This window comes from Lathamus discolor, chromosome Z (assembly GCF_037157495.1).
Source record: "Lathamus discolor isolate bLatDis1 chromosome Z, bLatDis1.hap1, whole genome shotgun sequence".
NCBI classification, from domain to species: domain Eukaryota; kingdom Metazoa; phylum Chordata; class Aves; order Psittaciformes; family Psittacidae; genus Lathamus; species Lathamus discolor.
The window spans coordinates 98,916,573-98,941,435 of record NC_088909.1 but is presented as its reverse complement, the minus strand read 5'-3'; the positions used below and the strand labels follow the sequence as shown (position 1 = coordinate 98,941,435).

Below are 24,863 nucleotides of genomic sequence, written 5' to 3'. Positions count from 1 at the left end.
ATGAGAAATAGGCATCCCATGACAGAAACAAAGCTTTCATAAAATGCTGGATAGGTGGGAAGAAAGGAAAACATTTTTTATTCTTGGGGGAGGCAGCATAAGGCAGTTTATACCAAATTATAAGTTCTAACAAATTACCTCTGGGTTACATTTATTGACTCTTGCTCTGCTTCTTGCTTGGTCTTAGTTTCCTACAGCTTCTGTGTTTCTTTTCTGCATCTGAGGAAACTAAATGATGGCCATGACTCAAAATGGCCTGCACTTTCTTATCACAGAAGTCCAAGACCTCTAATTATTTCAAGTGGGCTTTTTCCGCACTTTAATATGTTTTTAATTTTAAAAGTTTCACACACGTGTTTTCCTTTCGAAAATAATCAAAGCAGGACTTCCACTGAATCTTCTGAATTACAGCTGTTTAGCATTGCATGTTTTTACAGTCAAAATAACTTCAGAGTTAGATTCTTAAGCTGCACTATATCTAGTGTAACACCTAGTTTTCACAATTCCCAAATAATACTGTGAATTTTCCTTGAAATCATCAATGAGTAGATACAAGCCTCAACTCTTAAGAAACAGGATTGTAACTGTAGGGATCTGGTGCAGTGATTTTCAGCTTCACAGAAATATACTGCAGGTTCACCTTTTTTCTTTTTAATTGCAATTACAAAGAAGTCGATCATCATATATTAATGATGCTGTTACTAGTAATGATAATTGCTTGGAACAAATGCTATGAAGATTTCTGCTTCTGCTTGTTTTGTATGTTCATTTAATTGTCACCTTTTTAGTTATTTCTGTGGAGTGTTTTAAAAGACTCAAGAGAGAACAAAGAAAAATACTATTGCTGTGATACAAAAATACAGCATGTCAACTCTCATTCTGTTTCCAGTGCTTTCAGAAACTTAGCAGAACTGCTCAGGTTATTTCTGTCTCTGTTTTGAAAGATAAAGGCTGACAGGTGTAGAAACAATGACAGGGATCTAGAGAGGCAGAGCTGCCAAAGAGCATCATGACCCAGAAACATTATCCAATATGGCTTATTAATAATGGGCAGTGTCCTGTTTGCATTTTTCCCACTTCAGAGTCTTTTTTTAGTGTGTGCAAAATGAATTAGAGCCATCATTTCTTTAGAGGTAGGCTTCTTTCTCCTCCGCGGAATGCAGCACAATGCCAGGGCTTCATTCCTGCACAGTGATGAATGATGCATAGTGATGAATGATGCCAGGGCTTAGTTCCTACACAGTTATGGGTACCTAACATAGCTGTATCTCTGCTTCGAGGTATGGACCCTGCTGCAGCGCAGCACTGAGGTTTGTTAGTGTCATGCGGAAGCATAGAAGCATAGAAGCATAGAATAGTTAGGGTTGGAAAGGACCTAAAGATCATCTAGTTCCAACCCCCCTGCCATGGGCAGGGACACCTCACACTAAACCATCCCACACAAGGCTTCATCCAACCTGGCCTTGAACACTGCCAGGGATGGAGCACTCACAACCTCCCTGGGCAACCGATTCCAGTGCCTCACCACCCTAACAGGAAAGAATTTCCTCCTTATATCCGACCTAAACTTCCCCTGTTTAAGTTTTAACCCATTACCCCTTGTCCTGTTACCACAGTCCCTGATGAAGAGACCCTCCCCAGCATCCCTATAGGCCCCCTTCAGGTACTGGAAGGCTGCTATTAGGTCTCCACACAGCCTTCTCTTCTCCAGGCTGAACAGCCCCAACTTCCTCAGCCTGTCTTCATACAGCATGGCGCTAGTTTGTCAGATACCTCATCTGGAACATGGGAGACTCATGCTGGGAAATGGCAATCTGGAGAGGTTTTTCTGGGACAACTGGCAACCATCGTGCTCAGATTTCACTGTTTACAGTTTAGACAGTGTTCTGCAGTGCCATGTGGGCAGGGAGCTCTTTGGAGGAGTGGTCTATTCATCCCTGTGGGTATATATTGATGCCTTTGTTTACACAATTAGACTGAAGGTGACTAACCAGAACATCATGATGGATCCAATTATATAACAACATGCATAATGAGATTAGAGACTTTGGAATGTGCTTGAAAGCAAAAAAAGGAGAAACAATTACATGTTGCAGTGCAGGTTTGTTAGGTCTGTCGTTGTCTGTTGCCTTAAGTTGTCTTTTAAGGTCCTGCTTATTCGTTTTGTAACTTACCCTACAAACAAAATTCTTGATACTGCCCAGATATTTATCTGAAGTATAGTAATACATTATTTTAAATAGAAGGTGGAGAGGACTCTCATTTTGCATGTTTAAAGGGTACTTCTAAGTTTTTGTGTTATAGTTAAATGGCTTATTAATACAAAATGCTTGAACTGAGGGGAACAGAGACCAGAATCCAGGATTTTGTTTGTCTTGTTAAGTACTGTATGCATCATTCCACTGAGTCCATACAGCGTGCTGCAGGTCTGGCTTGGTTTTGGACATAACTACCTAAATTTCACCTGCTTCCTCTTTTGCCTTTGTCCTATACAGCATTTTCTTTGTGGGTTGCCCACAAACAATGAAATAAAGGTGCTTAAATTAATGAGCATCTTAATTAAAATTTACCAGTAAATTTCTTAGAGGTAATATTTGCAGATTTTCATAAGGCAGTTTAAATTTCCAGAAGTACTTATTAAAAAAAAGTATTTAAAAATATATGTTTTTTAAGACTTTTCTAGCTTTCCATACCACTACCCTGCCTCTGACTCAGTCTTTTCTATAAACAATATATCAATTTTAAGGCCATGAAGCAAATCCACCTTCAGCATAAGTTGACAGCCTCATTGTTGCTCCCACTTACACAGCACAGACTATTGCCAAGCACACTTGTAAAAGAGCTTATCTGGAAATCTGACTCTGCCATTGTAGTCTTATTCTGCCAGATACGGTTTTTTTGTCGAGCTTCCTTAAACAACAAAACAGTACGTTCCAGTTTGGAATTTGATCATTTAAATCCCACTTAAACTAACAAAAAGGTGTTTTCAAAGAGAGCCTTTTCAGAACAGCATAGTGTTAATTTATGTACTGAACTTTCCATAAGAGCAAGTGATCAAATGTTCTGTTATTTAAAGAAGCTGCTGCTGTTACTGGGGGGAAGGGACAGAATTTTGGAAAGGATTCACAATGTATAAACGGCAGTACTTCCTTGTCCTAAAGTTATTTTGTCTGTGTGCCAGTCCATCACTGCCATCTTGGCATGTTTCTGCAGGGTACTGAACTAGAATTAAGTGCTTATGGCTATTAAATGAAAAAAAAAAAAATAAAAAGGGGGTCTTTCAGGTTTTTTTAACTACAGTTGAATCAGCTGTTGTTTCATAAAATGAGCCTGACAATGGTACAGAAAGGCTTTAGAAATCTCCACAAATTCGCTCTTTCAGGACTCTTTCACTGTTGTCAATAGCAGTTAGTAGAAATGATATATTTTCATCTGGACCAGAATGTTCATGCCTTGGAGGCTGAACTGAAAATTCCGATCCTTCATATTTATCATATGCATAGCATTCATTTTTCTTTTCTCTTTTGGATCTTATTGTACAAGGAGGTGGGGTGAGTGGCATGAAGTACATCACTGTTCAAAAGGTAAATCAGGTTTTAATTACCTTTGAGAGATCCTTTCTTATATGTAATAATATTTATCTTAAAGGAAGCTATTGGAAGAGTACAGATTTACTGCAGTCATTATACTGTTTTAGCTGAGAAGGAAAACCACAGAAAATTATTTAGACAGCTGATTTTCAAAATGGAGAAGTCAGATGAGTCTATGAAGTGGAAGAATAGTTGTATTATCTTCCCTTTCTTGGCTAGAAATTGCTATAAATCCTCTAGGAAGCAGGGGGCTTGGAACTAGATGATCTTTAAGGACCCTTCCAACCCAAACCGTTCTGTGATTCTACGATTATTTTCGTGTGTGTGTGTTGAGGCTCCTCTGTGTAACACCATGCTCTAGACGATATTTCTTTTGTAAAGACCCTGTGTCATCTCTTAAAATTGCCTTAACACTAGAAAAGCATACTAGATTTTCTACTAGTCTTTTGAAAATTGGAGCAGTGTGGGAGCTGCAAGAAAGGTCTAGAGCCTGAGAATTGTCACCTCTTCAGGAATGGGGTTCACTGGTGTTCCAGTGACCTGATATGACAAAATATTTTATAATATACTTTTATCAGAGTATTTAATTTATGATGGTCCAGATGGTCACAAAAATGTCGAGGTTTCAGAGCATGGACAAAATAGAGAATACCACAGTGATCTCCACCTGTGTTTTATCTCTAACCAACAGATGGCTGAAATCTGGTTCTTATTCCAGAATTTCTTGTAAAGTCTATTTCTGTGGAGATTTGGGTGTAAATGCTTTTGTTTCTACAAAACTTTACTGAAATTCTTTTCAGGTTCAAATCCTGATTTTTCCTTATTTTTCTCACTCTCCTCTGCAGCACTGTTAAGAATATAATTTAATTAAAATGTTGATCTTAAGTTCCCTGAAAATCTGATTTCGGTTTTAGACTTAGAAACATTAACTAAACGTCTGGGTATGGTTGGGCAAAACTGTCCACTGTCAGAATACTAAACTGGGTTAATTAACTTTCCGTTACCTTCAGTATGAGCCGATTGTTATTGCGTACTGAAAGGAAATGTTCTTAATCTGTAATGGAGCAGCAGTACTTAACTTTGATTTTATAATTTGTTGACAAATAAAAAAATCCACATTTCATACAAACATTACTGTATTGACAATCATGCAGACTTTTAAATGAGATCCATGGAGTGGAATTCATAGAATTATAGAATGGTTTGGGATGGAAAGGACCTTAAGACCATCTGGTGTCAACCCCCCTGCCATGGGCAGGGACACCTCACACTAAACCAGGTCACCCAAGGCTCTGTCCAGCCTGGCCTTGAACACCACCAGGGATGGAGCACTCACAGCTTCCATGGGCAACCCATTCCAGTGCCTCACCACCCTAACAGGAAAGAATTTCTTCCTTATATCTAATTGAAACTTCCCCTGTTTAAGTTTTAACCCATTGCCCCTTGTCCTGTCACTGCAGTCCCTAATGAAGAGTCCCTCCCCAGCATCCCTATAGGCCCCCTTCAGATACTGGAAGGCTGCTATGAAGTCCCCACGCAGCCTTCTCTTCTCCAGGCTGAACAGCCCCCACTTCCTCAGCCTGTCTTCATACGGGAGGTGCTCCAGTCCCCTGATCATCCTCGTGGCCTCCTCTGGACTTGTTCCAGCAGTTCCATGTCCTTTTTATGTTGAGGACACCAGAACTGCACACAATGCTCCAGGTGAGGTCTCACAAGAGCAGAGAAGAGGGGCAGGATCACCTCCTTCGACTTGCTGGTCATGTTCCTTTTGATGCAGCCCAGGATACGGTTGGTTTCTGGGCTGCGAGCACACACTGAAACCGGATCATGTTCATTTTCTCATCAACCAACACCCCCAAGTCCTTCTCCGCAGGGATGCTCTGAATCTCTTCTCTGCCCAACCTGTAGATGTGCCTGGGATTGCTCCGACTCAGGTGTAGGACCTTGCACTTGACTTGGTTGACCCTCATAAGGTTGGCATCAGCCCACCTTACAAGTGTGTCAAGGTCCCTCTGGATGGCATCCCTTCCCCCCACCGTATCAACTGAACCACACAGCTTGGTGTCATCGGCAAACTTGCTGAGGGCGCACTCAATCCCACTGTCCATGTCACCGACAAAGATGTTGAACAAGACCGATCCCTGAGGGACCCCACTCCTTAGTGGACTCCAGCCGGACACTGAGCCATTGACTACAACTCTTTGCATGCAGCCATCCAGCCATTTCTTTATCCACCAAGTGGTCCATCTATCAGATTGATGTCTCTCCAATTTAGAGACAAGGATGTTGTGTGGGACACTGCCGAACACTTTGTACAAGTCCAGGTAGATGACATCAGCTGCTCTACCCGTGTCCCTCAGTTCCATAGCCCCATCATAGAAGGCCACCAAATTGGTCAGGCAGGATTTCCCCTTAGTGAAGCCATGCTGGCTGTCACCAAGCACCTTGTTTTTCCTGTGCCTTAACATACTTTCCAGGAGAATCTGCTCCCAAGACTTTTCCGGGCACAGAGGTGAGACTGACTGGTCTGTAATTCCCCAGGTCTTCCATTTTCCTCTTCTTGTAAATGAGGGTTATATTTCCCTTTTTCAAGTTGGGAACTTCACCTGACTGCCATGATTTTTCAAATACGATGGCCAGTGGCTTAGCAACTTCATTTGAATTTATGAAAATGGTTTTCTCCTGGCCCTTGAGTGAAACAGTGTAGACCTCTTCTGATGACGTGGAGATGTCATTATCCAGTTTTCAGGTATTAGCTATGCTTGGGATAGGACTTGAAATCAACAGCATTCAGGTTCTAACATGCATTTTTAAAGCAATTTTTTAGAAGACATTTTAGTATTTTTATATCTTGATGTTATTAAAAAAGAGAAATGAAAATCCATCTTCTGAAGAGACAAATTAATGCTCTTTAATTGGATTTCAATTATGAAGATCCTGGACTTCACTTCTGAAAAGCTGACACTTTTTACTTGTTTTCATTAGTGATTTCCTATATTGTAAACCAAACAAATGCCACTTATTTGAAGAACAAATTTCCTATTTCATATAAAGTTCTTTGAGCACTGAAAAACATCCCAATGGGTTTTGCATCTGACACGCACAGGACTTCCTGTGGATGATAGCTAGAGTTCAAAGGGGAAACAGTCTGTAATTTCTTTTAGGAGCCAGCTTGTATCTTTCTTTTCATACAGGCTGATGAACTATTGCATTTCATTATCAATTAGTATTCTTGCTATGTCAGAACAAAGCAAGTCATCTTTCAAAGGGCCCCTGTACATGTGTTTGGATGGCCTGTGGGCCGCCTGTTCCACTCCTGCTTTGGGTAGGATCAGCCAAACCTGTAACACAGCATCAGGGAGCCTCCGGAATTCCCTGTAAAGCAGCTCCATTCTCAGGACTGCCAAATACCCAGATTTTACCAGACCTGGCCAGGTTTCAAGTTTGTCAGTTGCTTGGATCAGAGCATAGCCTAGATGGTTGGAAGCCTTTGTATGCCTGGCTTGAAACAACTGCAGCTTGGCTGACGTGGAGGCAGAGCCCAGTGCCCCACTTCCGTGTGAGGAACGCTGTGGCTGGCAGGGTTGCACAGGGAGGCGTGCCTCTCGTGTCAGGCCAGAACCAGGCTCTTTAAGGCTGGAGGGGACAGGGCTAAGGCTGCAGTTAGATTTATATCTACATAATGGGCTGCAGTTGTTTTACATGTTTTTCAAAAACCAAATGAGCTGTGTGTGTATATTTTAATTACACAAACTGGCTGCTACTGGATTACAAATGTAGTCTAATCTAGAAAGGGAAAGGGAACAGCCAGCCAAGGCAGAGCAGTGTGCAAATGTTTGATTTATTTCTTTTTCTGTTAGCTTCAGAATGAGGTATTAGGCAGTAGAATATGCTGGTGGCTGCTTATTTATTGGGTTTATATAACGCTCTGCATTTTGTGCTGCCTGCTTTGCAGGTGCATTCTGTGTTAGGAAAGTACTAACTGGAAAATGTAGGAAAGCTCTGAAGTTGACTTTTCCTGCATGTGTCTGTCTTGTAGCCCATACTCCTCTTTAAAAAATGTGGAACCTTGAAAGCTTTAGTAGTATAGTTATTCTGAAATGCAAGATAAAACTGTATTGCCATAATAATGTAAAGAGTTTATAAAAACCAATGTTAAGAGGTCATCTTAACCAAGTGGTCTCTGAAGAATGTGTTACTACTAGCTTCATTACTCTAAGTACATATTATTGCACTCGGTTTGCAATTCCCTTGTGAAGTAAGAGAAGTTCACTTCATACAGTTTAATAAAAAAATAAATCCAACCACTTCTGTTGCTTCAGATCTGAAGAGGTCTTAAGTATCACAAGTATAAAAGGCACAGAAATTTCAAACACAGCACATAACCCTGAGCTATCCTTTGTCGACATCCCTCATGTTGCATAAGGATATTAGTGCTCTGAGATTCTTGGAGCACTATACGCAGTTCTTGAGCCTTGCTGGATTTTCATGCAATAAAAATATTTTCTTTAGATTAAATTTTACTCAGTTATTCTCAGCCTTTCCAGCCTTTTCTTGGCCTGTTGTTATGCTAACATGGTTTGGGATTTCCTTGCTTTCCTTAGACTTTTCATGTACTAAGGTGGTTACTAGCTTTTGCTGGCCAGCAATACCAAGTTGGAGGATGAAAATGAATAGAGACACTAGTCATTGCTCTCACTAATGGGCTTAATTTTAACTCTGAACTCTATTCTGGCCTTGCAAGAAAACACAGCAGGAGGCTAGCTGGTTTTACCTAAGTCGGGAAGGAAGTTAGGTTGATCTGGGCACATCCATGGCAATCTCAGGAAATTCACCCTATCCTAAAAAGATGTTTTGCCAGAAAGTGTATATATTGAGAAGCTAACTGCACCCCTGTGGACTTTCAATGTGGGCTATGTATTTAAGGAAACTATCAGAAGGAATCTTCCCTACCCTTCTCTTTAGAGGCACAGGTGACACTGCGCTCATTTCTAGGCCCTTTCAGCTTTGTGAGACTTCACTGTTGTACTTTGTCTGTTTTCCTACCCTACAACACCAAAAATAAAAGTAGCATTTCAAAGTTTCAGACTTTCTGTCAGGAGCTTTCAGAGTACCCTGAAGGTGTCACTTGGCAGAATCTCTGTTGCACTTTGATGACGTTAGTTCTGAGGGACTTTAAAAATGGACACTCTGCAGGAAACTTTGTATGATAAATCTGAATTATGAGCACTTACGTTTACCATTAATGGTACATGGAAGAAAAGTCTGTATGTTTCAGACTTGAAGTGGGAGTTTGTGTTAGTGTGGTAACAGAGTTTGCCAAAGAAAACTGTGTGTGAATATGGAACTGCTGGAACACAACCTGAGAATGAAAAATATAAAGCTTCTGGGGATCCCAGAAATCTCTCTGAAGAGTAGCAGGGTGGATATTTTTGCTGAGTTTGAAGGCTAAAATCAGGAGTCCGTAGCTTGCCAGCGCCTGTGTTGCATGATGCAATTGCTTCTTTTCTGTTAAGAAAACAGCCATTCAGCAGGCTTGCTTTTTATTAATGTCCTATACCTCGAGGTGTGTATGATTGAAACAAGACTTTTTATGCTACGAGGCAAAACTAGAAACTTTATATGAAAACCGGCGTGTTTTGGTTGGTTTTTTTTCTTTGAGGGGGGTGGGGGTGGTTGGTTTTAGTTTGTTTTAAAGCTGTTCCAGATACGTGCTAACACAGAAGTGGCATGTAGGGGTTTTGCCAGAGGGTTCTGTGGGTATCGGGAGAGGGCAGATGCCATCTCCTGTTTAAATAGAAGACAGGAGAATACAGGCTTTGTGCATCACTTCACGGTGGATGGTGCTCAGTGGCATACATGAGAAAAATTTCTCACAGCTCATTATGAATCCATACCTGCCTATGTCAACTTACTAAAATCTCAACCTGTCTGCACTCCAGAAGATGTTACTAGCAACTCATTGATCAAATGTCTTAAAACTCAGAATACTTAATTTTCTTATGGTGCCAACTCTGGCTTGAAAGCAAAATGTATTTCCTGCAACTGTTTTTCCTAAGATGATTTTTGCACTCTTGTGGCTGCGTCTGTGCCTGTGACAGGATCATGACATGGACTGCCCACACTTAATGAAAACCCACATCTCTTACATCTAGCCTTACGAGGAGATTAAATGGGTGCAGTGTGAAGGTATAGCTTTTAATTCTTTAAAAATAATAAAAAACCAAAGAAATATTGATAGTGGTACCTTAACTGTCTGATTTTTCCTTTAAGACAGTCTGATTTGCCAAACATCTGGATGGTTTCTCCATAATTAAATGGTTGGCTGTTCCTGAGACACATATTGTCTCAAATGAGTAACTGTCTCTTGATAATGCTGTCGAGGAAAGATGAAGATTCTGTTTTCCCTTTCATGGAGAAGCATTCATGCTTTAATCTTGGGTTTTTAAGTTTAAGGAGAAATTCTGTGTTCTGTTACCTGCTTTGTGCTGATGGGGTGCAAGCACCTATGGCTGTGTGAAGAAACAGTGGAAAGCAGCTTTAGTTTTCAACTGGTTTTCTTCCCTTTAGCAGCTCACCAGCCACACAGATACCTACCTATGCGCGCTGGTGCGAGGAAGAAGCAGACCCATGCATGTGCTGCTCATAGGAGCATAATCCTTGCCAGTACAGACAGTTATGTAGCTACTTTGCTGAGAGCCCTATCTGGGTTGATAGAGGAAGGCAGAGAACACCTCCAGTTTCAGGACCTTTATGGGACTTTCGCAATCTTTAAATTTGAAGGTTGTTAATTTTTCTATGAATTAGATTCAAGATGGGTCAAAAATTTATTGTTTTTAAAAAACTTACTTTTGTCTTTTTTTTTTTTTTTTTGCTGATAAAATCTCAAACCATTCACAGAAAAGTAAACTATATTCTTTTCAAATTACCGATGATCATGCTGCACATGAGAGGAGACCACACTGGACTTCCTCCTGAGTGGCTGCAGGCACTCCCTTTGTGCACAGAATACTCTAGTGATACTCATGGCCCTTTTTCCTCTAGGTCGGATCTCAGGCACTCTAGCATTTCTGCCACGCAGCCTGTGATGGAAAACAATCAAAAGCTAGGTATCATATCATGTATTTATTTCTGCTGTTGTTACTGAAGTAGGAATTGAGGCTTTGAGGGATAGCAGACACTGTAAGCTACTTTTCGCCTCTAAAATGTGTAAAAGCTCAAGTCAACACAGAAAATCAGCCAGGTTATCAGTGGGTCTCTTTCTGACCAACATAGCCTGTGAAATTCTTGCCTGTCTGATCTAGTAGCAGTGAAGCCTTGAATATCTTCCATTTCTATATATTTTTTAGTCAACATTATGAAGACTCCAAGCAGATCTCTATCTTTATCAGTCTTGTTTGTGTAAAGGTATTGCTGCTCAGGAAATTATAAATCATCAAACTGTTTGCAGACAAGTCAGAGTTTTTGAAAGTCAATAAAGAGTCGACATACATTAGAAAATTAAGAAGAATGATCTGCCTTGGGGAGGGATGTTTTTACTCAAAATAAACCTTCACAATGAGTGTATGTGAGTTCATAGTGTATTTCAAACATTCTTGCACTTGAAATATTTTCAGAGCACTCAAATTAAAATGGCAGAGAACAATAGTATTATATGCTTGTATGTAAGTTTGACTTTGTTCCATGCTTGTCATAACAGAGAACAGCAAATATAATACTCACTTGCCCTCCATAATTCAACCATGTACTTTATTTGCTTTGGATTTTTGTAAGTAATGTGTCAGACTACTTTCAGGCCCTAGAGAAAATCTGTGTTACAGAGAATGCTAATTCTGACCTGAAAAAAACCTCTGGAGCATGACCTTGCCAAACAGAGATGGAGCCCCCTGATTGAGTGTAATTTTTCAGCTCTTTTTTTCTTTTTTTCCTGTTTTTCTTTTCACAGATGAAAATTTCCTAGTTAGAAGGTTACTGTCTTAAATTAAGACTTTTTATTTCTTTTTTTAATCTTATTTTATCACATTCTACTCCACTTTTTTAGCATTTTCCCTTGATATATGGACCACCCAGTTGTTTTAAGACATCTGTCAAAAAAATATGCAGTAAGAGGATTGTGCTCAGTTTTGCAGGATGTAGCTGTGCAAAAGGTTAAGCAGAGAACCTAGATATGGCGGACCCATGTGTTACTGCTAACACCACCTTAGGCAAAGCTCAGTTGGCTTCATTTTTACAAGTATGACCTCTAAATGTAAATTAATTCTTTTCTACCTGTGGTGAAATGATTTGTAAAGGAATGTTTTATGTGAGCTGAGTAGTAAAAATTACAGCCCCTTTCTATTTGAGTTAGACTGTCTGGTACCTTAATGAATTCTGGAAACACTCATTCTTGGCCTTTTAGCAAAGACCAGCTTTATCTGAACTCTTGTACTCTCTCCATCAGACACTGATTGAAGAAGTCCATTCGCTTGCTAGCTTGCCTTCGTAAGCAAAATATGGAAAAGATCCTTTCCCCTGAATAAATGATGGGATTGTTTAGGACTGTTGTAGGTGATTCACCATTTGATATCTGCTATCTGTAAGAAATCTGCTGCTTAAAACCAAGCTCAGGGATGTCATACACAGCTGTCCACTCTGTTCAGTCACCAGTCATTCATTAAAAGCATCTCTGTATCAGAGCATTTGAAAATGTTATTTGATTAAAATTTGTGGTCATGAAATTTGAGGTCCTGACAGGACTTTGAATCTTGTAATTGTTCTCCAGTTGACCCCGGATCTGATGAAATTTTGCTGTGTGTTCACATTTACTCTCAAGGCCTGTTTACTCCAACTGGGCCTTGCGCTCCTCCCAGAGGACATAGTTTTTTACTCTGTCTTGTTAAGGACTGGGTGATTATGAGACCTGTACATTCCCAGTAGGAAAAACCAGTGTCAACCAACTGATCTTCATCAGCTGCTGCAGTGGTGGGTCTGAAACACTACTTGCTTCGTTTCTAGATCTTATGAGAAAAACACTGAGGAGGGTGGCTGTCTCTCTCCTGCAATGAAAGGTCTGGAGACAATAATAAAAGACCATCCTGTCCCTCAGGAAGAATAGAAATATTATACAGCAATAAAAGAAATCTGTCTCAAATCAGTTCAAGCTGGGGTGTCAAGATGTGGCTCTAAGTTTAAGCACAGGCTTATCTGTTGTGAAGGAAAAATGAACTGTGTTGTAGTGGGATTTTAGGCTGAATGAGAATCTAACCCTCAGCATGGCCCTTGCTCCAAGTCAAGCCTTACGTATTTGTTTTTGTTTGCCTAAGTCACTGCACAACCAGGATGTGGGAGGAAAAGTTGTTTGCTTTCATATCAAAGAAAGTTTATTCACGAAAGATGCAAGTAAAATGCACCACTGCTTAAGGCTTCCAGATGGTGAGAACGCCAGTGTTTGGAAACCTGCAGCTTTTGCCTCAAATATTTTAGGAAAGTTTATGTGGCATGTAAAGAATTACTCTGTACTGAAATGAATGCCTGTAGACTTCATTGTTTCAAGAGCCTCCCTTGCTACACAGTATCCCTCACTATCAGCTACTAAAGTGTTTGTTTGGGTTTTTGTTGTTTGTTTTTTAAAAAGTTTAAACAAACAAAAACCCCCAAAACAAAACCAAACCCAAGCCGAAACACACATAACAGAAAACCCAAACAGTGGGGCTCTTAAGTTTAAAATTGGTTAGAATTGCTCCTCAAGGGAAAGTTTTTACCCAGCACTCTGTCATACTCTGACTTAAATATCACTGTAATAGGTTCATGCCAGTCTGGAGTCATTCTCTTCTCGCTCTCTGGAGCAGGGCTGATTTCCTGGTCAGCCAGTTCAGTTTACTTAACCAGCAGCTAACCAACCATGTCCCGCATTCCCCTCCCAATCGCTTTTAGATTACTAAGAGAAAACATCTCACTACAGGGGTATGCAAGGGGTAGTAGCAGTACAAGCATTTAGGGAGGGAACCCAGAAATAATTGGACAAGTAATTGGGAGGGAGCTGTAGCAGCCCAGTTCTACTTGGCTTAGGTCCCTGTATAAATGACTGTGAGTTAAACCTTACCATCCTCTCTTTTCACAGGACTCTCCACATAGCTTCTATATTTTTGCTCTCACCAGATCTTTACATCTTTACACATGTTCTCTCATCTTTCAAGCCAGTTGTACTACTTATAGATGATGTTTCTTTCATCCCATCAATTTGGGAGAAATGATATTTTCAATCATTTCTTTCTCAAAAATATTTTTGGCCGCATGAAACAAAGCATCTGCATATATGACGAGTTGACGAGAACTGGCATGGGAATTGTTTGCGTCAATGGAACTGATGTGTTATTCATAGGTGCATAGTCTGAAAGGGGCTAAGTGTTTCCTCTCTCTGATACTGTTTTGCTGTCTGATTTTACCTAAATGAAGCTTCTTTTGCTCTTGTGTATTCTTGTTGCATTTGGCACCATCATACACAGTCTGTCTATAAAACACCGATGTACTAGATTTAGCCAAGTTATTAATATTCAAGTATTTGTAATTCTTATGAATATTGTCAAATGTAAGTGAGCCAAGTGCCTGCTTCACAGCCTTCCTAGTATATAAGTGATTTCAGGCATATTGTGTACCTACACAAATGTATCCGGACATGTTTTCGTCTTTGCTGGTATGTTTTGCTGGCTAAATCAGAGGTGTTGGAATTTGTCAGGCTCCTTTTGTGTCCTTCCCACAGCCATTTTCCCAGAGCCTGGGAAGCGTCTTCTAAAGAAGAATATTTACACAAAGTCATTGGTCACCAAGTGCATGAAGTTTTGATTTTGAGTGACTAGAGAACAACCAGCAACAGTGCTTTTGGAAGTGTTAACTCTTCAGTTTGTTTATGGCAATAGTAAGCGTGAGGATGAGCGCACAGGATATTTTTATATCTACAGGGAATGGTTCAAAGCTTAAGTGCTGTCTGTCTGCCATTTGCAACGAGCAGTCAGTGTGGAAGGACTCCATGCAGGAAGTGGGGTAGTTGCTGTACTTGATAGAGAATTCTGCTCCAGGAGCACTCCTGTTTTGATTAATTTTACACCCTTTGCCAGACCTTCTCTGTAGGTCTTTTTCTCTTCTGAGTTTTCAAGAAGGCAGCAAAGAAGTCTGTGGTTTAGAGAAACAGAGAGTTGCAGTTCACATACTATGTGCCTGAAATACCTGTTTCATTTCTGTCTGAAATTCCCAGTTTCCCTGGTTATCAGGCTGAACTTTCAGTGTTAGTTTTAACATTTAGAGGAAGCAGTTGTTCAAAATGTAAACTCTTAAATACAGTAGCTCTTGTGGCTACATTATTTCTGACTTTCCCTTTAGGGTCCAGGGGAAAATGTCCATAACACAGGGTGCATGGTGTTAGAACTGAATGTCTCCCTTAAAAGATACTAGAAAACATTTCTGGAATGCTCTCTTTTTCAGCTTGGGCCTATTGAAGGTCCAAAATGTTCACATGCAATTCTGTAGTAATTGAAAGTGTGTTTTGTCTTGCATTTGCTTTTTACCTTGGTTCCACTGGAAAACAGCTGTGTATATCATGCTGATATTAGTAGAACCCACAGAGAAGCAGTATGTCTGCCAGTACTTTGCCTGTATCTTGAGACTCAGCAGCGTTGGCACAATATGCACCAGGAGGTTATAAACGTACCTGTTTCCAGGAGCTTTTCCTTCATTTTTGCTTCCCAGCAAAATTAAGCCTGCAGCATGTGCAGCAAATTCAGACTGCTTCTGTGAATCTTGAGGTGCCGGGGATGTGCCAAACATAAACCTTTGCTGTAAAAAGGCTTGAATTCAATATAACTTCTTTGGTTTGGTCTGTAATTATATCTTCAGTAATTCATATTGTTGAATGCATCCTGCTATGGTGTGCTTGATAACCTCTGCAATTTCCTGCTGCTCAAACAAGCAGGTGCTTGAGGTGAAAAGGAACACCAAAAGTTGAAAAAATACAAATATCCAGCAGCTTTGATTTCTCCAGGTGATATTCACAAGCACTAAGGTTTGGGGTGGTTTTTTTTCCCCATTACATAGAAGAAAGATGAGCTCTAGAAAGGACATTGCAGAAGCACAACTTGATATAGTTTAATTTAGGAGCTAAATCCCCTTTTAGAGGAACTAAACTCTGTCCACTGAAATGGGGAACTCAAGACTGAGTAGAATGACTAGATCAAAGTCAATCATTGCGAATGTTTTCATCATTAATGCCCAAGCCAAGGTATTCTGTGGGGATATGTTACATACATCACTAGGGACACTGGTTTAGAAATTGTGTGGGATTAGATGCACGTAAGTCCATGGCTTAATGCGACAACAGCCTGTTTAGGTTGGAAAAAGCCTTCAAGATCATGAAGTCCAACCATAAACCTAACACTGACAAGTCCACCACTAAACCAATCCCTAAGTGCCATATCTGCATGTCTTTTAAATACCTCCAGGAATGGCAACTCCACCACTTCCCTGGGCAGTCTGTGCCCATGCTTGACAACCATGAAGAAATGTTTCCTAATATCCAATCTAAATGGTTTGTAACATACAATGCTCCCCTGGTGCAACTTGAGGCCATTTTCTTTTGCCCTATCACTTGGGAGAAGAGACGAATCCCCAACTCAATACAACCTCCTTTCAGATACATGTAGAGAGTGAGAAGGTCCCCCTTGAGCCTGCTCTTCTCCAGACTAAACAACCCCACTTCCTTTAGCCGCTCCCGTTAAGACTTTTACTCCAAACCCTTCATCACTGTCGTCCTTCCTTAGACTCACTGCAGTACCTCAATGTCTTTCATGTAGTGAAGGACCCAAAACTGAACACGCTATTTGAGGTGTGTCATAAAAGTATGACTACAAAAACTTTTTGATTTCCCTTTCCACTTTCAGAGCTATTATCTTCTTGGGAGGCAGTGGAGGGACGCCAAAAGATCTAAGGACAGGGAGGGGGGAACTTGCCGGAACTTGATTTGTGAATGAAAGAGAAAGGAGGTCTTAATAAAAGAAAAGTGACATGTAAATCCTCTCTTCCAGTTTTCACCTGGCAGCCATGAAAGGGCATGCAGAGTGCCTCAGGATCATGGTGACACATGGTGCAGATGTGACAGCTCAAGATGGTGCAGGTATGCCTCTGCGAACCTACACATGTGGTATAATACACTCAATTTGCCTGTGGTAGTTCTTGATCTGCAACTACAGATTTGGTAACACTGATTTTCCCTACATGACTTGTAGGACAGCAGTTGTAACACTTGCAGGTTTAGGCATACTTGCTTTTCTGCATATAGAATTCAAATTCTAAAGCCCTTTAAAACTTTTGATCTAATAATGTTAGGATTTATAGCAGACTCCAGAAGTAAAATAGTTGATAGGTTATCATTGGGGTTTTAATTTTATTTACGTATAAATAAATTCCTCCAACTTTTTTTGTTAATTTCATGTGAGGCTTTTTACAGTTTAAATCAAGATCTTCCATGTTGCTTTTATGTGCATCCAAGCTATTAACCCCATTAACTGTTACAGGAGTTACAGTATGACATTTCCTCAGGGTTATGAAAAGAACTGATATAGGCCAAAAAAGAGCTGAGAGCTATTAAGTGTGCTGTTTTAGCCCACTAAAGTCCTGTGCCTTAATTGCTACTTCACTAAGAGAATGATGGGAGCTGAATTTGAAACTGGCACTCTTCTTAATAGATTTCAGTGGAATCTGTGCCCAGCATTTTCTCTGGCTAGCTGAGTCACCTGAATGAGCTGTCAGCTGAATGAGCTGTCAGCATTCCATCTTTCCAGTAATGACCTGTAAATGTTGGGCTCACTGATTCTGTCATATGTGGAAATGATTTGCCTCTACAAGGAAATATTAGTGATAGCGAAGAAGCATTCAGATTATACACAATGATAAGAGAATATATGTGTGTGATACAGACTATTATTCGGAATTCATACTTCATCTTGCCTCAGGATTTATTAGTTGTTTGGATACTAAGAGGTTGGCTGCTCTCACCTGAGGGTGTTGACCCAGTATTCATTAGGGAAAGCCTTAGCTGTAGTAGTCACATTATTTACAGTGAGATTCTGTTGTCACAAGTGGCTCTGTCTGTATTGAGTACTAAATCTTGGCTTCTTCTTTCTTAGTTACACAGATAATTTATTCTTTTGCTGTCTTGGCGTCTTCAATTTTTCAGATGCTCTGTAAGATGGACAAAGAGGCTAGACTGCAGTCTTTCATCACAAATCCATAGTCAGTAAATCACTATTTCATAGCTAAACATGTACTCATGTGCTAAATACATTAACAGAAGAGGGAATTGAGATGCAAACCCAAGTAGGCCATGTTCTGAGTCTTCTACATGCACTTTATGGATGATACAAATTCATTGTAGTGTGGTTAATTTGCCTTGTTTTGCTGGGTTCCTTTTTCATTGCCAAATGGAAGAAATCATGAAGACATTTGAGAGACATCTCTCTACAAGGGAGGCTGAGTAATGTAAGAAAATTAGGCTTTAAGAAGCACAACTGCACAATCTTAGATTTACCTCTGCCAAGGTATATTCTGACAAAGTGTTTGTGTTATTCTGTTACCTGCCTGAACAACAGTGTGTCATAAATGCATTCTGCTTGGTGTAGCTTTTCATTTCTTTTTCCTCTACCCTTACTTTCACGTGTTGTGAAAGGAACAAGATAGATGATTCAAAATTTTGCGTTTCTCATGGAGGAGTTTATTTCTGTGCTTTGGTATGATTGAATGCTTAATTTGGTTTGCTTTTACTAATTTAGGACACAGTGCTTTACATCTTGCAGCGAAGAACAGCCACCCTGATTGCATTAAGAGGTTACTTCAGGTAAAGTATATTATTAACTTAATTTTAATTTTTGAAGTTTTCCTTTTGTTCTTCTAGATTGGCTCTACTAGATATTGGCACATTTCCTCCTAATAATCTGCATCACATTCTCTCATTTTTGCCCTGTCTCCTCGCAATCAAGAGCTGTGCTCAAGTTTAAAGACCTTTTAGGCACTGAGAATGGATGCTAGAAAACAGTGTGGTATCTTCCCTGAATGTTCCACAAATACAGTGTTCCCTGTGCAGCTGATCTGACATAGCAGAGTTGGGTTTCAAGCAGGTTGCAACTTTTAACTTCCTGTGTTTTGTCTGTGTGGCTGGATGGCTTTCAAGTAGATGGGTTAAGAGATATAGAGGAAAAGGATTTTTTTACTTCTAGGGGGATTGTGATATTGTTCCAGTGGAATGCTTTCTGTCTGTTGTTGACCACAGAAATGTCTGTTAACTTTGAAGTCAAAAGGAGAAGAAACAAAACCAATTTAGATGTGAAAATACGGAAATACTCAAATCCTCAATGGAATGAGGCAAAGGACAATGAGGGGTTTAGAGAGGGAGCAGGAAGAATGGAGAAAGAAAATACAGAAATTAAGATGATGAGAAGACTCTTGTGGTATTGAAGCTGAAGATGACATGTGTTAGTAAGCAAGAAGAGACATTGTCCATCTTGACTCCATTTCAGAAGGCCAGTTTTGATTGAGTTGTGATCAGAGGAATGGGACAGCTTTTGGGAAGTTTGGAGTTATCGGTAATACTGTGGCAAACCCACTTAAGAGCAGCAGTAAAGAAAGAGAATGGATCTTGTATCTGAACCTCTAAATTGCTTTTCCCTGGTAATCCTGGGGCTCTCCAGTTGTCCTGTGACTGACCCCTGCCAATGTCTCTGACAGTACTGTCCAGTTACAGTGACTCACCTCCATACTCACTGCAAGCTGTCCCTCCTGTTCTTCCACACCTGTAAAGGGTTATCAGTTCTTTTCCAACATAAACCGATTCTATCATCATTAACCACTGAGGCTCCTTTATTCAGGATTTCACTGTGAATGCTTAGAACTTCTAACACAGACCCATTTACAGCATAAACAGTGACATCAAGCCGTCACTGATGGTATTGCATGCAGCAGCATCAACTTGGCTATTAAATGTGTTTAATACCAAATATCTGCTGGCTATTCACTCACTAGCTGCAGCCATGGAGTACTTTTGTTGATATTTTCCTGATTTTATTACAATTAGCAAATTTCTAAATATGTTTGTAAGTGCAGACCCGTTGGTAATACTCTACAATAATTCACGCTCTTCAGATTACTTTGTTTCTGTGGACCAGCTTGTGGTGATATAAACTGTACCTGTGAGGAGTACCTAATCTTGTCACGATGGAGGTGAATTGAAACAGGCTAAATAATTATTCTAGACAGGCAGAATCTTTACCTTTTTGTTACAGAATGTGATAATCTATGTGAACCTGTTTTCCTAGAAAAGCATAAAACTGGTAGGGGCAGTGCTACATTTGAAAGGCAAAAGATTAATGTTTTGTTGGAAGCCCTTATTTCAGGGTCATATCTTCTCATGTCCAAAGGAGCGCAATGAATCCAGGTGTAGAAGGTTCTAGAACACAAGTCTGATGAGAAATGGCTGAATTGTTTAGTTTGGAGAAGAGAATGCTCTGGGGTGGACCTTATCGCTCTCTACAGCTACCTGAAAGGAGGTTGTAGTGAGGTGGGGGTCAGTCTCTTCTCCAAGTAACAAGTGATAAGACAGGAGATAACAGCCTCAAGCTGTGCTGGGGGGGTTTAGACTGGGTATTAAGGAAAATTTCTTCACAGAGAGGGTGCTCAGGCATTGGAACAGGCTGCCCAGGGCAGTGGTGTAATCACCGTCCCTGGAGGTATTTAAAATACGTGTGGATGTGGCATTTAGTGTCATGGTTTAGTGGTGGACTTGGCAGTGTTGGGTTAGCAGTTGAACTCGATGATCTTCAAGGTCTTCTCAAACCTAAACTATTCTGCAATTCTCTGGTTCTTTTTCTTTGATGTAAACTAAAACTGAAATCTACTTTACCAAAGCAAGTCTGAGTAAAGTTTTGAAATTAGGCTTTTTTAAAAACTATTTATTTCTTTGAAGTCTAGATTGATCAGTAGTACCTGGTGGCTTGTAACACCACAAAATATAACTGGATTGTTGATGCTTTAGTTTAAAAAATGCAAGTGAAGCCTTATTGCCTTCAACAGAAATAATGCAAGACTAAATGCTTTCAATATAAGCTGGTACAAAAAAACGAAAGACCAGATCGGTAGAGAGGAAAGCTGTACCTTTATTCAATATCCTTTTCTGGAGTAGCCAGTAAAACTTTTCTCAGATTTTCTGAACTCTGTCCTTAGCATCAACTTTTTTTATTTTCTTGGTGGTTTTCTAATTTCCTTTTTTTTTTATTTCTCCTTATTGAACTGTTCAGAGTAAATGTCCAGCAGACAGCACTGACAATTCTGGAAAAACAGCTTTACATTATGCAGGTAACTTCTTTGTTGAAAGCTTGCATCATTTATTATGTCATGCTTCATATTCCTAGCTCTTCAGCCTGGTGGAGCATTTTAGATTCTAGTCACCTAAATATAGTGACTCCGTCTGACTGTTTACAAATTTCAAGGTTGTTTTTTTTATAAACACTGTGAATACTGAATTTCAGTTAATTACAGTTATCAAGCTTAATACGCACACTTGCAAGCACATAGCCACAGGAATACTTAAAATTAGATTGATTTTTATTTCAGTTTTCAAAGGTTATATCTTCTCATGTTAATTTGGGCCATGAGTATCGGTTGTATTTCTGCATACAACTTGCTGTTCATCCTTTCAGTCTTTTCTTCTTTTCATGCTTGTTGTCTTTATTCTTTTTAGCTTCATGTGGTTGTCTCCAGGGAGTTCAGCTTCTGTGTGAACAGAAATGTCCAATTAACATCAAAGATTTGGTACGTACCTCTTTTCCCATTGTGTCCTTCAGATACTTAAGAACTTCTACCACCCTCCACTCCAGTCAGTCTCAGGTGCAGCAGTTCAGAGCAATACTATGCTTGTATTTCTTCTTGGATTTCTCTTGTGGAGGAATTTCCTTCTGCAGTTTGCCACAGGAGAGGTGGGGTTGTCTTCCCCATCCCTCTGGGAGTAGGGGGGTAGAATGAGGGGGAGTGACTGAGTGGCTGCATGGTTCTGAGTTACAGTCTGGATTTAAACCATCACAGCCTCTAAAGTTGTCTTACAACTAAGTTATTCTGTTGTATGAAATTAAGAACTTCGTCTTGTACTTAGTTAAAATGACCATTTTTGTTGTGACGCTACTTAAAGTTCCAAAATCATGTCATAGCATTAATCAAACAGCAGAAAGCGTTTCTACTCTACTCCTAATGCTTTGCATCCCCAGTGGTCAAGAAAGGAATTAAAGTAAACCCAGCTACATTTATGATACATCAGAAAAAGGTACTGATATCATCTTGTTTGTGTTGTACAGAAGTGAAGCTCATGACTGACCTTGAAATCTCAGAGTGATATTTGTAAGTGGGTGGATTATTGTTCTTAGTTTCTTTTAATGCTTTCCTAGGATGGGAACATACCTCTGCTGCTTGCAGTACAAAATGGTCATACAGAAGTCTGCAAACACCTTCTGGATCATGGAGCAGACATCAACACCAGGGATAAAAATGGAAGGTACAGCAGGTTCATATGTTACTTCTTCCCCAAGGCTGACTGTCAGATGAAGCTTTCTTCTTAAATCCTTCCCAAAGTAGTTATTTAGTGAAAACATATATAGTGAAATATATGTACACTAAAATAGTGAAACATATGTTCACCAAAATAGTAAAATAATGCCTTCTTTACTATAGAGTAGTATATCCTGATTGTTGAGAAATCTTACAGAATTCTGCCTAAAGGAAAAGGTGAAACTATGCGACTGTAAAACTAATGTGCCTGTAAGATATCCCTCAGACTACCAAAGCAGTAAATTCCATTTGTAAGTAATTCCTACAAGAATCTGATTCATAGCCCTTACCCGCACATCACTTTGTACATGTCCCAATTTTAAATGCTGCTCTCTTCTTGTCATGACTTAGTTTCTGCAGCTTAAAGCCTAAAACTGTTACTTGACACAACATCTGTGGAAGGTTCTTTTTTCCCCTATAATGCTGCCAGAGCAGCGAAAGAAAAACACAGCAAAGCTATGTAGTGGAGATACTGTTGTCTTAGAAGGTGCCATTTAGAGATTTGCTGCATTAATAGATAGTGTGTGTGTGTGTGTGTCAGAAAACATTTTAAAAAACAGCATCCTTGTAGTGAAAAATGCTTTTGTTTTGATGATACTGATGAAGATTTAAACATTATGGACTATTTTATAACCAGTTGGTTAAACTGTGAAGGTAAAGCAGGATGCTGAGAAAATGTGGCACTTAGACCTGATAAGGAATCTTGATAATTGTATGTGACACAATGCTCATACTGTTCTTTGGCAGCATCTGGGAGGATAAGACTGGGCCCTAACTTGTTTTTTATCAGTCCAAACTTGATTAGTGTGCTCTTTGTTTTCAGTTGTCTAAAGAAAACCCCTTTGTCATTGGTGCTTTGAACCTGAGGTGCTGCCCACTCTGGGACCTCTGCCTTCCCCTCACTGTCTTACTGTTTAATCAACAGACAGCATTAAGAGTTTTTGGTTTAATTAGATGGAGGTGTCTCTGTCATAGGTAGGACATACTTGTGTTTTTGTTTTTTCTCTTTTAAGAAAGTGCTATGTGTAGAAGCGAGAAAACAATGTAACATGAAATACACCATTTTACTTCTCATTTTCCTTCTGATAAGGAGAGTGGCTACTCTTGTATCTCATGTTCACAAAAATGGTTTTTACTGAAAAATGGAGAAGCCTTATTGGGAAAAGAAAATGGCATTTCAGATTTCATATCTTGTGCAGACTAAGCGAGTTATTTTGGTAATCTAAAATCATCCCTGTGACTCTGGAAGTGTTAGCCAAGTTGCCAGTCAGCACTGCATTTTAGCACAGTGCTGCAACAGCTATTGCTTCTCCAGGGTTCACCCACTATGGGGAGTATGTTTAATTCATCAGTCAAATAATTGTCTTAATATCTAGTAAATATTATTACTGTAGTAACTTTTCAGTTTCATGTCTTCACTGTGGAATGTGTTTGTCACTGAACTTAGCCAGCCTATTAAGGCATGCTTTCATACTGAGATGGGAGAGTTATTCCCAAGCAGGAAAGCACTATTAGGTTGTGCTTGAAAGTGTGTCTTTCTGTGTGTGTGTAATTATCTGTATATCTCTTGTAACCCCTTCAAGTAATTGAGATACAGCCTGTTAGTAAAACACTCCTTCTGTATGCTACCCTTACTGTAGGGTCTGGCACTGTCTAGCTATCCTGTGTTGGAGAGAGGATCTACTGGTGCTCTAATGGGCCTTTTTTAAAATCCCGATTAGATCAGGGTTTGAGGTTTGTTCTGCTTTTTGGGTGAAATCTGTTTGTCTGTTTTGTCTTAAAAGCAACATGTGAAGGACAGCAGCAATGTAATAAATGCTTTCATGTGCCACCACTTGCAGAGCTGTAATTGGAGTGTGTCAGTGAGATTTGATAGTCTGACTTTATCCTGCAGCCATTTCTATGTATGAGTCTCCTCTTAGCCTCAGGAACCCATTTTTAGACATGTTCGGAGACCTGTGCAAAGCATGCCAGGTCTTTGCAGAAGGTCCTGCGGGGGAGTGTGGGGAAGAGGAGGGACAGGTAGGCCGGTGTTCGTAAGGAGAAACAACAGTTACATGTATGTGTCAGTACACTTTGATAAAATCTTGGGCCTTATTGCACAATAACAGTCACCCTTCTTTTCCTGAAAAAACAATGAGCTGCTGCTTGAAGTGTACACTCTTGACACCTGCTCTGTGTTTCTGTTTCATCTGTTTTATCCAGAACTGCTTTAATGATGGCTTGTGAAGCTGGTAGCCTTAACATGGTGGAAGCCTTGCTTAAGAAAGGTGCAGATGTCAGTTTAGTAGATGTCTTTGGACACAATGCCCTGCATTACTCCAAGCTGTCCGAGAATACAGGGATACAGAATCTCCTGTCATCAAAGTTATCTCAGGATGTGGGTATGTAAGAGATGCAGACCTGCAGTTTGTCATTTCTTGAACTGTCTGCCTGTGTGTTCACCAGTGCATAAATTTACTTCATAAGGCAGCTTGAAAAGTTTCAAAAACCGTCTTCAAAGATCATCTGAAGCTTTCCAAAACAGGAAAATGTGATCTTTGCCATAATTTGTAATACTTAGCATGGGATAAAGCACTAAGCAGGGTAGAAAAGGTGTTTGGAGAAAGAAAAGGTAAGCTGATGTAGCAGCATTATAAAGTCTTGCATACAATTTGGCAT

General features: G+C 39.9%; 1 protein-coding gene across 4 annotated transcripts in view; it reads left to right on the top strand.

Annotated features, from left to right (window-relative positions):
• RAI14 (retinoic acid induced 14) overlaps positions 1-24,863 on the top strand; it is an 89,325-nt gene that overhangs the window by 52,372 nt on the left and 12,090 nt on the right. For all 4 annotated transcript variants that reach the window (XM_065662448.1, XM_065662449.1, XM_065662447.1 and 1 more), the window contains exons 4-9: positions 16,643-16,731; positions 18,386-18,450; positions 20,903-20,960; positions 21,346-21,416; positions 22,043-22,149; positions 24,408-24,586. In XM_065662448.1, coding sequence (XP_065518520.1) covers positions 16,643-16,731; positions 18,386-18,450; positions 20,903-20,960; positions 21,346-21,416; positions 22,043-22,149; positions 24,408-24,586 — 569 coding nt within the window. The remainder of the gene's footprint in view (positions 1-16,642; positions 16,732-18,385; positions 18,451-20,902; positions 20,961-21,345; positions 21,417-22,042; positions 22,150-24,407; positions 24,587-24,863) is intronic.